Below are 15,990 nucleotides of genomic sequence, written 5' to 3'. Positions count from 1 at the left end.
AACCTATTATCCAAGTCACTGTGTCCACTGTTTTTACAGAGTAGTATTATCTGAGATAACTTCACAGTCAAGCTCTGATTGAATTCTGTTAGCAATGGCTTTATTTGCTGCTTTGTCAGGGCGAGAGTAACCGCTAGATGAGACTAAGTCAGCTTTCCACAAATATATTTTTGCAGTGTGTTAGCATTTGTGAAGAGGTAAACGTATTTTCTGGAAACAGTATACTTGCAGTTTTGTTCCTGACCAACAGCAGACCAATCAGCTGAGGTCTGAACCTTAATTATGTACCAGAATCGCCCTGAGTGCTTGTTAGCACAATTCTTGGGCCTCAGGAATCCACTAAGACTTTCTCAAAAGTTCCCCTAGAGACTAACTACTAGCATTTTATTCAATTTCTGGAATGAGTTCCAGATGCTTACATCACATCCCTTTATACTGTGTGAAATCCTTCCCACAGAACACACCTCACACACGCACAACAGTGCCACACTTAAGCCGACACCACAGGAAAAATTTCCTCCTTCTAAAACTCCTTGACCAAATATCGTGCTTTACCTACATGGCTGACTTTTGAGTACGGCAGTCTTGGGTTTATGGCACTTCCCTGGAGGCCTGTTAATCACAATCACTAGAGGACACAGTGGCTCACACCTGTAACACAGCACTTTAGGAGGCTAAGGCAGGAGGCTTGCTGGAGCCCAAGAGTTCAAGGATGCAGTGAGTTATGATTGCATCACTGCACTCTAGCCTGGGGGAAAGAGTGAGACCCTGTCTCAAAAAAAAACCCACACTAAAAGCATTGCTACACAGTAAAGAAACAAGAAATTCAGGATGAATGACAAGCAGCCAGCACTATTTTCTAGACAATTCCAAAATATTTTGATTAAAGCATAACCTTGTCTCACAAAAACCTGGCACATGGATCAACATTAAAATGTTCCCCACCCTAGACTACACTTAAACAAACGTAGATGGCATAGCCTACTACACACCTAGGCTGTATGGTAGAGCCTATTACTCCTAGACTACAAACCTGGACAGCATGTTACTATACTGAATACTGTCGGCAACTGTAACACAATGGTATTTGTGTATGTAATTACAGTAGAAAATACATTATAATTGTATGGGACCACCAGAGTATATGCAGTCTTTGACATGTAATAATGCACAGCTGTGTATCAAAATGCTAACCATGAGATGGTGTGTGGAAGGACAATGTAATTTCCCTTTCCTCTATTTTCTAAATTTTAAATGTGAATTTATAATTTTGTATAATATTTATTACACTTATAGTGTAATAAACATTGAAAAAGTTCCCAACTTTTACACCAACTTTCTTATTCACCAGAGGGAGTTGTGACTTTTTTTTTTTTTTTGAGACAAGGTCTTGCTCTGTCATCCAGGCTGGAGTAGAGTGGCACCATCTCAGCTCACCTCCTGGGCTCAAGTGATCCTCCCACCTCAGCATCCAAAGTAGCTGGGACTACTGACATGCACCACCACACCCGGCTAATTTTGTTTATTTTTAGTAGATGAGATCCCACTATGTTGCCCACGCTGATTGTCAAACTCATGGCCTCAAACTATCCTCTTGCCTCGGCCTCCTAAAATGCTGGGATTACAGGAGTGAGCCACCACACTCAGCCAGCCTTAACTCTTAATTATTGGAAATACTCAAACCTCAATGACTTACCCCATATGGAAGGCAAAATCCTGTATTCCCAATTCACACATGAAAATTACACAAGAGGTAAGTCAAAAATGCTTCCTTTATTACATAAAGCCAATACTGCTACTTCTAAGTTCAACCGTTTGTGCATCTCTATATTGTTCAAAGTGTTACACCCGTGATATTAACAATGACCACTTCCCAGTGTCAGTGAACAGTGGCTCCCTGTGAGTGTCATCATGGTACCTCTCCCCATTGCACACAAGTCAACAAACTGCTCTAGCAAATTAAGTTCTCCGAGGCCCAGAATAAACATATACTCAATATTCTTCCATACTTTATTATACCATAAGAAGCAAACTTCTGAAGGAGATAAAATTAAAGATACCACAGGTGTCCTAGCTTGTCAATATTGTTTTATCATTTTCATTAACAAAGCAGATTACAATGTAGCCCTAATTTGCATTATAATTAGTTGTTACAAGACACTGCACATTCTCCTGAAGACACACAATGATTTCCAAGATTCCAGGTCACTCTTCCAATCAGTGAATGGCGAGCTCACCGGCAGGTGCAGGGCTACTTCCTGTATTCCAATGATGTGCTTGAAATAGCGCCTTGCAAGATCAGCGTGGATTATGTGGACACAATTTTGAGGCAGTCTCCATTACACATTTGGTAGAAGTAGAAGACTGCCTGACTTAATCTTACTATTAGTGTATTAGTGTTGTTATATTATGAAGATATATTATATTCCATTATTCTGCTTAGCTCAAGGAAGAATAAAGAATTTGGACCAAAATTATAACCAGATTATGAGCAATTTTCTAAGCAACAGAAACAAAGTAAATGCTGCGATTAATAAAGATGTAGTAATTCTCTTCACATGGCCTGTGCTGTTCTGTGAGCTGCGTAATTTAAAATCCTGAGCTTAACAAAAACCTTCATACATCAACTCATCAAAACAGGCATTTGGCCAGTAAGAATTTAATTTCACATCAATAAAACTTTAGACTTTAGATATATTTAGGGCTGTTTGCATATGTTTATAGAATATTTAGTTTACTCTAAAAGACGACAAGACAGCTCCCCCTCAGTGAGACCCCGGCCTAAATATATTTGCTTTATTTATATAGCAAGAGGATAACATTAAACATGGAAGCTTTCAATTTGTGGCACTGAATAATCTACACAGGGCATCCTTCAAAGGCTACAATTAAGGATCCACCTAACTTTTCAGCAATACAAGCCCGATTGAGATCTTCTGGTCCATTTGCTTGACATTCATGTTTTATGCCTAGAGAGGAAAAACAACACTTCTATTTAGAATTATGGCAGCAGTTTACTTCTTTCTCTAAGATACCAAACTTTTAAAAGACCAGTTCTAATCTGGATAAACTGGGGTATACACAAACACGGAATACTACACAGTAACGAGAATAAATAATTGTAACTACATGCATCAAAATAGATGGGCCTCACAAACAGCATTCACTGAAAGAATCCAGATTTAAAATGCATATATTCTATTATATATAGGTATAGCATACAAAATCAGCCCACGCTAACTTACGCTGTTAGAAGCCAGGGTGCTGGCTACCTTGAGGAGGAAGGGGCAGGCAGAAGTGCTATGAATTGAAAGGAACAGCACCACGGAGGCTTCTGGGGTGCTGGTCATTAGATTAAGAAATAACCATTATGTTCACTCTGAAAAATTCAACACATTCTACAATAATTTGTGACATACACTTTTCTAAAGATATGTTGTACTTTGCTAAAAAGCTAAAAGGCAGGTCTAGTAAAAAAATTTTCTTGGTTTCTAAAACATAAAAATACAAATGATTTTTGATTGCACAGTTGATTTTGTCAACTGTATTGGAAAGTAAACAGCTGGCTCTCCAATGGTATTAACACCACACATTTATGAAATCGATCACAATGAAAACTATGTGAAATATGTCACTGATTGCTTTCTTAGAACAATTACACTACCACAATGCAAAAACAAGCTCAATTATGGATTACATAGAGTAGCTTCTCTGTAAATGGCCACTGTCTTTTAAATAGCTGCATGGTTATTCCCATCATTTAAAGACCATTATTTCTCAAGCTGCTGAAAGCACAGCAGGTCAGCTTTTGAACTACTCAGGACTGATCTGAGAAAGCCAGTGGATGCTTTCATTAGAAAAAAGGCAGCATGGTCACTATCTTTTTTTTTTTTTTGAGACAGAGTTTTGCTCTTGTTGTCCTGGCTGGAGTGCAATGGTGCGATCTCAGCTCACTGCAACCTCTGCCTCTTGGGTTCAAGCATTCTTCCTGCCTCAGCCTCTCAGCTGGGATTACAGGCACGTGCCACCACGCCCGGCTAATTTTTTTTTTGTATTTTTAGTAGAGACAGGGTTTCACCATGTTGGTCAGGCTGGTCTCGAACTCCTGACCTCAGGTGATCCACACCTGTCTTGGCCTCCCAAAGTGCTGGGATTACAGGCATGAGCCATCACACCCGGCCGGTCACTATCTTTTAGTATTACCAAATCAAGTGTGCAAAGCAATTCCCTTTACTGAAAGGCAATGCAGAATAAAGATAATAAGGAATCCACTGTGAACCTTTTGGTTGGGCTGGGAAAGTGTTGAAGCTAAAGGATTTAAAAGTGTCAGTTAGCAACCCAGTGACACACTTCTGGGGGGTGCCAAACATCAAATCAAATGCACGAAGAATCTCACCCGGCAATAAACTATGCAGCAGCAAGGCTCGGGAAAGGAAGCAAGATTTTTTTTTTCTGAACTAAGTAAAATAGGCTAGGGCAAACCTGTTCTACCATGAAAATATAAAAACCAGTGACAGTAAAACAAACAAAACAAAATCAACATCAGGCCAAGCCCTTGTGACCTTGGCTCACTCAGCTGTTTGGAAATAGCCATGGCAGGAAGGTGGCAGGGCAAACTCTCAAACTAAAACTCACACATGAGACCAAGTCTCCCCTTCTACAGCTGAGAGAATCAAGGCCCATGGAGATTAAGCAGTTCTGGCCAAGGCCACACAGCAGTTAGACAGGCTTCGCCCTCAGTGCAGGCCTTTGGGCACTTGCCCCATGCACGTTCTTTCCATCATACCAACATTTTCTCCTGGCTGAAGTCTGGCCAGGCCATCTCATCAGGATCCCAGTCACCCAGTGGCAAGTCAAATACAACTGACCAGCTCAGGAGTGGGTGCACTTTCCTTGGGACACAGATGAATTAATTACCTAAAATCATGCCATTCAACAGTAAAGCTGGAGAAAAGAGCATCCTTTCTCATTTAGGTACATTTCCTTTTTGCAACTTTATCATAACAACTACATTCAAAGGCAAGAGCAAATTTACTATTATGTCCAATGTTAAACAATCAGTCTCCACCTCCTACATGAGAAAACTGGTAGCACCTCAAACTAGTTTAAAACCAGCCTGAATAAACGATATATATAGACAATGTCAAGGGTAGAGTTATTAAGCACAGGCTGGGCAGACCCAGAGCAACCAGCACAAAGCAGAAGATACATGGAAAGCCAAATTCAGTCTTCTGCTTTTCTCAAAACAAGTAACACTTCTCTCTTGTGCCCGAAGCTCTGCAAAAAAAAAAGGTGCTTCTCAGAAAAGGTGCTGCCCCATTCTGAGTGTTCACCATACCTCTACATATTCAGAGGTCATCTAGAACATACCTTGAAATTTCTTTTTAATTGCATCCTTGGAGCTTGCATAGATCATTTTACTTTTCAGAGGTGCTAGTTCTGGTGCCCTAGATAGAAAGATGCCAAAAATGAAAAAAGTGGTTTAGAGAAAGTACAACTTGCAACTTGTTAAACATTTGCTTGTGTCAAGGGGAGAATCCTCAGACTCTCCTGAGATATTTTTTCTTAACTGCACATTTTTTCTACCTCCCCAGCAGCTCAGAGAGGAAATGCTACAGATAGGTGTATGTAGAATCACTCAGGTTGACCAGGGTGGGAAAAAAAAGAAGAGAACCACTGGTGGCAAAAGACAATTACCAATTAAAAATCAGATTACAGTGGCCATAATGAAAGAACCAACACTGAGTACTTCACTGTATAATCCAATTCTTTTTCTTCAGAATATTTTTCATTATTATTAATAAAGGATTGGATTCAGGCTAATATTTACACAAGGCTTTTGACAGTTTTTCTAGTTGGAAAAGTTTTAAAATACATAAAAGTACAGAGAATAATCTGTAAGTACGTGTGACTCAGAATTAAATGCTAATATTTTGACACCTTTGCTTCAGATTGTTTTCTAAAAAAAGAACAAATCAAAATGTTTAAAAAAAGGAAAAAAAAGAATAAATTTCAAATAAAAGTCCTTTTCTTAGACTTCCCTAGTCCCTTCATCTATTCCAATAGCAGGTTTTGATCCCACAGGTACTTGTTTTCTTAGTCTAACATAACAATACATGTTTAATTATAGATCCGGGCATCCACGTTTCAATAATTCTCTGGAAAAAAATATTAAATCCACTTGTATAATCTCATGATTCTAAAGATTTCTAAATGGCAACTCACCAATAATTATGTCTTCACTGTCAATATTATTACTAACTTTTTATATTTATAAAATTTGAGCACGTTCTCCCTCTTGAAGGGAAGCGTATGAGAAGCACAGCATATGCGTCACAACACCTTCAGCAGCAACACTGAAGAATAAGTATGATTAGTAATGGACAGAAACCCGTCCCACTCAGACTGCTTGCACATGAGTCCTTCTTTCCTCTGTACGCGAACCCATAGGCCCACCTCCATGCCACACTGCTAAAATATCACAGAGAAGAAGCAGTACAGTAAGTCCACACTTAACATTGTCAATCGGTTCTTGGAGACTGTGACTTAAAACAAAATGACATATACCAAAACCAGTATTTTTTTTCTCAATGTTATAACAAAACTACATTGAAAGAAATGACGTTATTTGAGGACCTGGTGTATGTTGTTTTGCTTAAAGTTGTAGTTTCCACGAGCCTACTGGAGGTCATTAAGATATTACTGTATAGCTAAATACTTCTGAGCATTTAATAATTCCATTTAGCTGCCATATTTCCAGGACATTCAACAGCCATGAGCACTAGCATGTGGACCTCACCTAGTGTACCCCTTACCCTAGTAAGCAGAGATTCCATTCTTGGGAAAAAGGGCAGTCTGTCTCTCAGAGGCTTATTCCTCCCAATCCTAAGGTCCAGTGAAGGAAGCAAAGCCATCACTACCTCAGGAGTGGCAGATGTTTGAGCTACAGGGTGGGTACTTTTTTTTTTTTTTGAGACGGAGTCTCGCTCTTTCACCCGGGCTGGAGTGCAGTGGCGCAATCTTGGCTCACGGCAACCTCTGCCTCCCAGGTTCAAGCGATTCTCCTGCCTCAGCCTCCCGAGTAGCTGGGACTGCAGGCATGTGCCACTACGCCCAGTTAATTTTAGTAGAGATGGGGTTTCACCAACCATGTTGGTTGGCCAGGATGGTCTCGATCTCTTGACCTCGTGATCTGCCCACCTCCACCTCCCATAGTGCTGAGATTACAGGCATGAGTCACTGCGCCCAGCAGAGTAGGTACTTTTCTTAGGAAAATAGGTCAGAAACATAAAAAAGCATCAGCTGTTCTGATTTTATTCTAACCAAATTGTTAAACTACTTTAAGAGCTGCTCCCTGGGCCCTGGGCGGAGCTTGTTACAGAAAATGCCTTTAATAAAGTTCTACCTTTTCTTAAGTAATAGTGTAATAGTGCAAAATAAACCACTGCACTAACACTAAATTTCCTTTTCTTCTATTATTTTCCACATTTTAAAAAATAAGACTGTATACTTTTCGTAATTAGAAAATACATAAAAAGCAGAAAAAATACCTGCAAATTAAGGAAATACCGACCAATTTAAAAGTCTAAACCATTAGCTGGCCTATCTGCCACTCAGCTGTGAATGCCAGAAGAGCAGGGACTTAACCTGTTTTATTCACAGCTGTTTTCCCAGGCCCTAACACAATAGCTGGCGTGTTGTAGAAATAAAGTTCAATAAATGCACCTTCCTTCAAATCCTTGTTAATTTTCAGTCTTATGTACCAGCCTCAATGGACTCTAAGCTGCCTGAATACGTGCACCCTGACCTCATATTTGCATTCCTCACAGCAACTTGGTTTAATCAAGTGCAGTAAAAGCTTACTGAAATAGAAGTGAGGTGTGACCTCGAGTTATCTTCCTTTTTAAACCACAATCCTCTGCATCTCCTACTCCTATATCCCTTATACTCCAAGCTATTGATGGCACACAGCTAAAAGCTAAGTCCCTCCCTGCCTTGCCCTGACTCAGGCCAAAGTATCAAGAGAATCCTTGCCCCTCTAAAAAAAGACAAAAAAATCAGGTGGTGGTACCATTTCTCCCTCCCCTTGGAAACTAAAGAATTCTACTCTTGGCCATATCAAGGAATGCAGTATAATATTAAATAAATGAAGGATCCAGGTGTAACTTTTTTCTAAAGCTTCATCTCAAATACCGACTTGCCTGAAAAGACCAGAATAACTAAACAACATTTCAAGAAAAAGGCCATAAAAATAACTTTATAGCACTGTTTCACTATCTAGAGTAACCCTGCCCAACAGAGTTTTCTGCAATGATGGAAATGTTCTGTATCTGTGCTACTCAATAAGGTGGCCACTAGTCAGATGTGGCTGCTGAGCATTTGAAATGTGGTAATTCATTCAGCTAACAAATGGAATTTTTGATTTTAAATAATTTAAATAGCCACATGTGGCTAGTGACTACACTACTAAACAGTGCAATTGTAGAGCAAATTATAGCAGGGAGGGAATGGTACCAATTTCTTCAAAAGTAGCAGACCACAGAGGCACAAGTAAGGGGTGTAATTTAAAAGAGTAGAAGGCTGGTTCCTGGCATGGCTCGTTGGAAAAGTAGGGTTTTGGCTTATAAGTAAGAAAGTTAAAAGAACTAGGAAATTTTAAGCTTATAATAAAGCAGTACATTCAGAGGATGCCTCCTGTCCTTTCCCCATTAAAAAAAAAAAACAAAAAACAAAAACAATTACTGAGAGTCACATAACAAGCAGATAGAAAATAGTCAAAATTTAGTTTTGGTCCCATAAACATCAGCCCTGGTAACATTATGAAACCTGTAAATAAAAATTAAATGACAACAACTGCAAATAGTTTGAATAAAAACTTTGGTGCTGGAATTTTTTCAATAGTTTGAAAAAATTACTTTGGTGCTGGAACTGGTTTTCCCGAGTGCTAACAAAATGAGTTTTACAGAGGCTCAATATTTCTAACATGCTTACCACAAAAAAAACATCAACTCCTCTTTTCTGGATTCTTTTGTTTCAAAGCTTGCATCATACAAAGCATAGCGACAATCTTTTTCAGGAAGCATTCCCACAAAATGCTTGAAAGGATCAGTTATGGTTACACCAACATCTCCAACCAAGATCTCTTTGCCTTCTTCTACAATGATGCACTTTTTGTCTGCACTGAGACAAAAAATGACAGCCTTCTTTCTTTTCTTGATTTCTTCTGGTGTGGAGCATTTACGAACTTTCATGTCATAAAAAATGCGACATACTTCATCAGCTACTTGCACTCCTGAGGCCTATGATGAGAAAACACATGAGAAAAAGACTTACAATTTTTATTGTGCCAAACATAAAATAATAAATTCTGCTTATAGATTGGCATATATTTAACATTTTAAAGGTATATCATCTAATTAAAAAACTAGAAATTTGAGCTGTAATCACTACTAATTTTAGACATCAAACTTTTTAAAAGATCACAAATATATGTCATTCCTCACTACTGCACAGGGGTAAGGCAACATTCAACTATAGCAGCCTCTCCTACCCTAGAACCTTAAAAGAAGTGTTTCCTAAGGTGCTGGGTTATTTTCTTCTTACACAGGCTGCTTAGAGCCTTGACCACAGGCAGATAGATCATCTTCCCAGTCTGTATATTCATGATACCTAAAATTCCTTTTGTAATACACAGTAGCTGGTCATAGCTGCTAGACTGGGAAATTTTCATCCCTACAGCATCCCTTTCTCTAATAAAAAAAAAGATTTATTAAGAGGTCTTTGCTCTACTCACATTTCAAAATTATGTGATCAATATTCAGTATTAGTCACTTTCCATTAAAATTTCACTTAAAAATTCCAAATTTTAAACTAAGATTAGAATAAATAAGAATATGTCTACTGCTATAATAAAGAGGGTAGCTTAATTAGGGATTATACTGACCAGAAAAATAAACTTTCACTATGTTATACTTGCTATTCTGGGCTAAAGGACAGTTAAACAAAATCTTGATAGCACAAGATCTTAAACCAGTTTTTAATTTTTTCATCTTGAGGAATGTGCTATTTACATTAACTTTATTATATCCATAATTTTTAATGCCTCATTAACTACTTTGTTTTGCATGTTAGCTTTTCTAAAGCAAGAATTATAAAGCCCAACAAGAGATGCCCAGGAGGCTCTGCCAGTCATGGTTGAACAGCACTGGAGGATGATCAGACTAAGGGAAGAATGTAGACAATCACATGTGTGATTGTGGGAGATGTGGCTGTAGGCAAAGCCTGCCTCCCCATCAGTTATACAACAAATGCCTTTCCTAAGGAGTATATGCCCAATGTCTTTGACAACTACAGCACCCAGACATCTGTGGGTGGCCAAATCATCAGCCTGAACCTGTGGGACACCACTGGCCAAGAGGAGAAATATGACCAACTGCGACTATTCTCCTATTCCCAGACCAATATCTTTGTCATTTGTTTTTCCATTGGCAACCCATCCTCTTATGCCAATGTGAGGCATAAGTGGTACCCAGAGGTCTCCCATCATTGCCTCAATGTATCTGTTATGCTGGTAGGCACCAAAAGGGACCTGTGGAATGACCGTGAGACAGTGAAGAAGCTGAAGGAGTAGAGCCGAGTGCCAATGACTCCTCAGCAAGGCCCTTCCCTGGCTAAGCAGTTGGGAGCTGTGAAGTATCTGGAATGTTCAGCCGTGATGCAGGATGGGGTGCATGAGAGATGGGGGTCTCGTTATGTTGCCCAGGCTGGAGCCTAGTGGCTATTAACAGGAATAATCATAACACACTACAGCCTTGAACTCCTAAAATTGGGCAGTCCTCCTGCCTTGGCCTCCCAGATAGCCAGGGCTGCAGGTGCATGACAAAGTGCCTGGTTACTTCATTCTTTTTACTGTTGAATAATGTTCCATTGTTTGGATATCCCACATTTTCCTTATCTATTCATCAGTTGATAGACATTTGGGTTGTTTCCACTTTTTGACTATTAACACTGCTATAAACACTCATGTACAAGGTTTTGTGTGGACATGTTTTTAATTCTCTTGGGTAGAAAACTAGGAGTGGAATTGTTGGGTCATATGGTCAATTTGTGTAAAACCATGCTTTGAGTCAAGAATGGTATCTTTAGGCTGGGTAGTGGCTATGCCTGTAGTCTCAGCACTTTAGAGGGAGAGGGCAGGAAGATCACTTGAGTTCAGGTGTTTGAGACCAGTGTGGGCAACACAGGGAGACCGTGCCTCTAAAATTTTTTTAATAAAAAGGGAAAAATGAATCATAAGCAATAGAATTTAAATACTAAACAATGGAAAAATATTAATGATACCCAAATGTCAAATCATTTAAGAAATAAAAATGCACATAAGATGAAGATAACCAACAGAATGAGAGAAAACATCCGAAAATCCTACAAGAACTTGTCAGAATAAAGAACCCTTACAACTCAATTATAAAAAAAGGCAAATGCTTCAATTAAAAAACAGTTTTAAAGGATTTAAATAGACAGTTCTCCAAAGATGTATAAATGGTTAATAAGGACATGGAAAAAATGCTCAACATCAATAGTGATTAGGGAAAAGCAAATCAAAACCATAATGAGATACCTCTTCACTTCAAAACCATAATGAGTCACCCACTAGGAGGGCTAAAATAAAAAAGATGGACAATAACAAATGTTTGTGGGGCCATGGAGAACTTGGAACCCTGATATGCTACTGTAGAACTGTAAAATGGTACAGTCGCTTTGGCAAACAGTTTGGCAGTTCCTCAAAAAGTTAAAGTTAACACCTGACCTAGGAATTCCACTCTTAGGTATATATACTTGAGAGAAATGAAAATGTGTCCATACCAACACCTGCACACAAATGTTCATAGCAACATTATTCAAAATAGACCAAAAGTGAAAACAATCCTAAAGTCCATTTAGTGATGAATAGATTTTTAAGATGTAGTATATCCACACAATGGAATATTTCTTGGCCATTAACAAATGAGGTATTGATACATGCTACAACAAGGATGAACCTTGACAAACACTGTGCTAAGTGAAAGAAGCCAGACAGAAAAGGGCACCTATTGCATGATTCTATTTATATGCAATGTTCAAACTGGGTAAAATCAACAGACGTAAGGTAGATTAGTGGTTTCCAGGAGAATCTTTGAGAAAAAAGGGGAATGGGGAGTGACTGCTAATGAGTATGGGGTTCCTTTTTGAAGTAATGAAAATGTTCTGGAAGTTGACATGAGTGATGCATACACAACTGTGAATATACTGAAAAACCACTGAATTGAACTGTACTTTGTGGTATGTGAATTATACCTCAATAAAGTTGTTACGACAAATACTATGTGTTCTCACTTATAAATAGGAACTAAATAATGTGTACATCTGGACAGAGTGTGAAATAACAGACAATGGAGGGCCGGGGGAGGATGAGAAATTAATTAATGGGTAGAATGTATGTTATTTGGGTGATGGATACCCTAAAAGATCTGGCTTCACTGCTACCATCCATGCATGTAGCAAAATTACACTTGTACCCCCATAAATTTATACAAACAAAGTTGTCACTTTAAAACGCATGCAAGAATTCTGGGAGAAAGATACACTAAGATCCTAGCATTTACTTAATATTAAGGTAACTGGGCTATTTCATCATCTCATTCATTAAAGATCTCTAAATAACATACTCCAATGCCATCTACTCCACATTTTCTGTTCATAAATGAACATTCACTCTAATAAAGTGGCAGAAACAGAAAATTAGGACTAGAAAACTCATAAGTACACAATATTATCACATTCCTAATTTTAAAAAGCACTTTTCCTAAACCTTTTACTGCTTTAGGAGTAGCATATTTCTGATCTTTACAACATATCTTATGTTAAGCAAGTTAAGAATCTTCATTTTGCAACAGATGAATAAAATGTTCAAAGCAACAAAAACTGAAGAACTAGAAACAGACCCCAATCCCTCTAACTCCCTAGTCCATAATGTTGAAGTCACATTTGACCCAACAAGCAATTTCTAAAAGCATGAAGGCAACATCTAAAGCCTTATATTCAATCAACCAATCTTTAAATACATCAATCAACATCTAAGCATCTCAAACATTCTAAATTCTGATTTGTAAATTAAATCAATGATGTACTAGTAATCAAAAACAAAGTAAATGTGTATTCTGCAATTATAAAACAGACAAATCTCAGCCAAATCTGGCTGTAACTTACAAGCTCCTTAAAAGCCTCAGTAAGGAAGAATTTTGTCTTTTTTTCTTTCAGAAATGATGTCTGTGGAGGTTTCTTATACCATTAGACACTTGTGCTTGAGGAAATTAACAATGAATACTGTGAAGGAGAAACTGGAACAGAAACTGGAAGCAGAAAACCAATTTTGAGACAATTACAAATATTCAGAGAAGAAAGCTCTGAACTACAGCAGTGAGGTTAAAAACAGAAAAATTCAAGGACATGTCAAAGTCAAACCAATATAGCTGAATGAGACATGAAAGAGTGGTATCAGAGAAGCCCCAGGATTCTCTCGATTAGTGACTAGACTGCAATATATGAACAGAAAAGGAAATATGGCACAGTACGACACATCCACTCTGAAGACTGTGCAAGCCATCTAGGTGGAGATGACCAGACAGCGGCAGAAATATGAGCACGGATCTCGTTGGAAGGCTTCACCTAATCCATATTTTTGGACTAGCCTACACCATGGGGTCACCAACATTAAGCAGCAAAACAAAAACCAATCTAGTTTCTCACCACTGAGTATGTAAAAATTAAAAAGAGAAACCCATCAAGGACACTAAAAAGACGTAATCAGAAAACTAAGAAGAAAAAGTAAGAAGGAAGAAAGCAGCATCTTAGAAGCAGGGAGAATATTTTGAGGAGGAAAGTCATCAACAGCCAATTCTGCAGTATTTGAGAGAATGAAAACAGACCGCTGGGCTTGGCAATTGGGCCTCTGAACATTTCAACAGATGGGAGAAATGGGACAGAAGTCAACCATGATGGACTGGGGACCCATGGGGAATTGAAGAGGTGAAGACAGAAAACGTAAGATGGTTAACAATGAAGAAAAAAGGGAAGACTGAATGCTACTTCATGCAAGTTGTCTTATGATTGGGGAGATGTAACTGTTCTAGATATTTAAGAACTTGAAGGAATAAAGAGGAAGAGCCAAAACGTTAAAAAAAAATTAAAACACACACTGAGTACTTACTACTGCTAGACACTTCTAAATCAGAACAATTCTATGAGACAGCTACTATCATTATTTGCATCTTAAAGATGCAAATTTTTCTACTGAGGCATAGCAAAATTAAATAACTTGCCCAGGGTCAGAGTAAACAATAGAGGAACTGGGATTTGAACTCTGGCAATGTGGCTCCAGAGGAGATACTATTTTTTTTGTTTTTTTTAGATGGACGTTCGCTCTTGTCACCCAGGCTGGAGTGCAATGGCACAATCTCAGCTCACTGCAACCTCTGCCTCCTGGGTTCAAGCAATTCCAGAGGAGATAATCTTAATCACTCATACAATTAACAATATCAGAGATCTAAAGAAATGGATAAGATCCACAGCACAGATGGGAGAGTTAGCCTAAGAAAAAGATACACATTTTTTTCTCTGAAATAGGGAGGAAGGGAAAATGAGTTTTGAGGTGGAAGGAAGATACACTGCCAAAAATTGTGTCTGAAAGATTCTATTTTCTCTGTGAAGTATAAGGCAGGAGGAGTAGGATGGGTTTGAGGGCACTCCTCCAATCTACTACTACTAACAATTCAGAATAGCTATGATGGGGAGTTCCAAAAGGAACTACCTAAGGACAAGAAAAAGGCTCTGGGGACCTCCAAAAGGTCAGCTGAGGTCAAGGGGTGGGGGTGGTAGGACAATGCGGCGGAAAGCAGAGGCTGATGGCAGTGTGGAAGGAAAGGATGAACTCTGCATTCTTCCTCAGAGAGTTTACCCAAGCTCAAGCTTTCAATCATCTAAGCCAAAACTTAGTTCAGACTTCTGCTCTTCTGAGCTTCTAGTCTTTACATTCAATTTCCTATCTCACATCTCCACCTGCGTGTCTCAAAGGCATGTGATGCACAACATGTCTAACATAAAAAACAAGCTGGTCCATTTCTAACCAGTCTTCCTTTCTCAGTAGCTATCACCACCCTTCTAGTCACATAAGGCTCCAAGCCTAAGAGATGTTCTTAGCAATTCCTCCATTATCTTACTCTTTGCATTTTCATCTTTCTCTGACACATTCATCTCATTTCACCCTCAGTCCAAGCTCCCATTGCCTCTTACCTGGACTGCAGTAATTCTCAAGTGGCTGCAGAGGAGGGAGATTAGGATATGTATACATCATACTGTTTTCTCTTCTTGGCTGAACAGGAAAGACTGCATTCCCCAGCCTTCCTGGCAAGCTGAGTTGGCTATATGACTGAGTTCTGCACAGCCAAGCTGGGCCCAGTTATGTAAACTACTTCCAGTCCTGGCCCTTTAAAAGTAATCTTTAAATACACTAAATACAGCTTTTTAGATGTGAATCCTACCACAATAAAATGATTTTTAAAACATCAAAAATTAAATAAAACTTAAAAGTAATCTTAAAGCTCTGTTTTCTCCCACCAAGATGACCTTGGTAGGCATATTTCATGATAGGAGAAGGCTGCCCAACCCTTCTGGACTCTGTGTGACAGAGACAAATCTTTACTGTGTTAAGTCACTGAGATTTTGAATTAATTTGTTATTGCGGTTCTAATACAACAAGACTGCCCATACCAACTGCCCATCACCTTTACCCTCCAATTCATCCTCTACATAAACATGAATCTGATCACCATACTTAAAACAGTCCAGTGGCTTTCCATTGATCTGAAGGTAAAAAATAGCTATTTATTTATTTATTTATTTTTGAGATAGGGTGTCACTTCATCAACCAGGCTGGACTGCAGTGGCATGATCATA

At 38.7% G+C, this 15,990-nt stretch overlaps 1 protein-coding gene across 2 annotated transcripts in view; it reads right to left on the bottom strand.

Annotated features, from left to right (window-relative positions):
• Positions 1-1,754: 1,754 nt before the first annotated feature.
• The window catches only part of DSTN (destrin, actin depolymerizing factor), a 39,146-nt gene continuing 24,910 nt past the window's right edge, over positions 1,755-15,990 (bottom strand). For both annotated transcript variants that reach the window (XM_009233321.4, XM_009233322.4), the window contains exons 2-4: positions 8,992-9,299; positions 5,371-5,447; positions 1,755-2,969 (exon numbers count right to left, since the gene is read on the bottom strand). In XM_009233321.4, coding sequence (XP_009231596.1) covers positions 2,860-2,969; positions 5,371-5,447; positions 8,992-9,299 — 495 coding nt within the window. In that variant the 3' untranslated portion in view covers positions 1,755-2,859. The remainder of the gene's footprint in view (positions 2,970-5,370; positions 5,448-8,991; positions 9,300-15,990) is intronic.

The sequence above is a fragment of the Pongo abelii genome, chromosome 21, assembly GCF_028885655.2.
Source record: "Pongo abelii isolate AG06213 chromosome 21, NHGRI_mPonAbe1-v2.0_pri, whole genome shotgun sequence".
Classification (NCBI taxonomy): Eukaryota; Metazoa; Chordata; class Mammalia; order Primates; family Hominidae; genus Pongo; species Pongo abelii.
The sequence above is the reverse complement of the archived record's forward strand: the minus strand, read 5'-3'. Positions and strand labels throughout refer to the sequence as shown.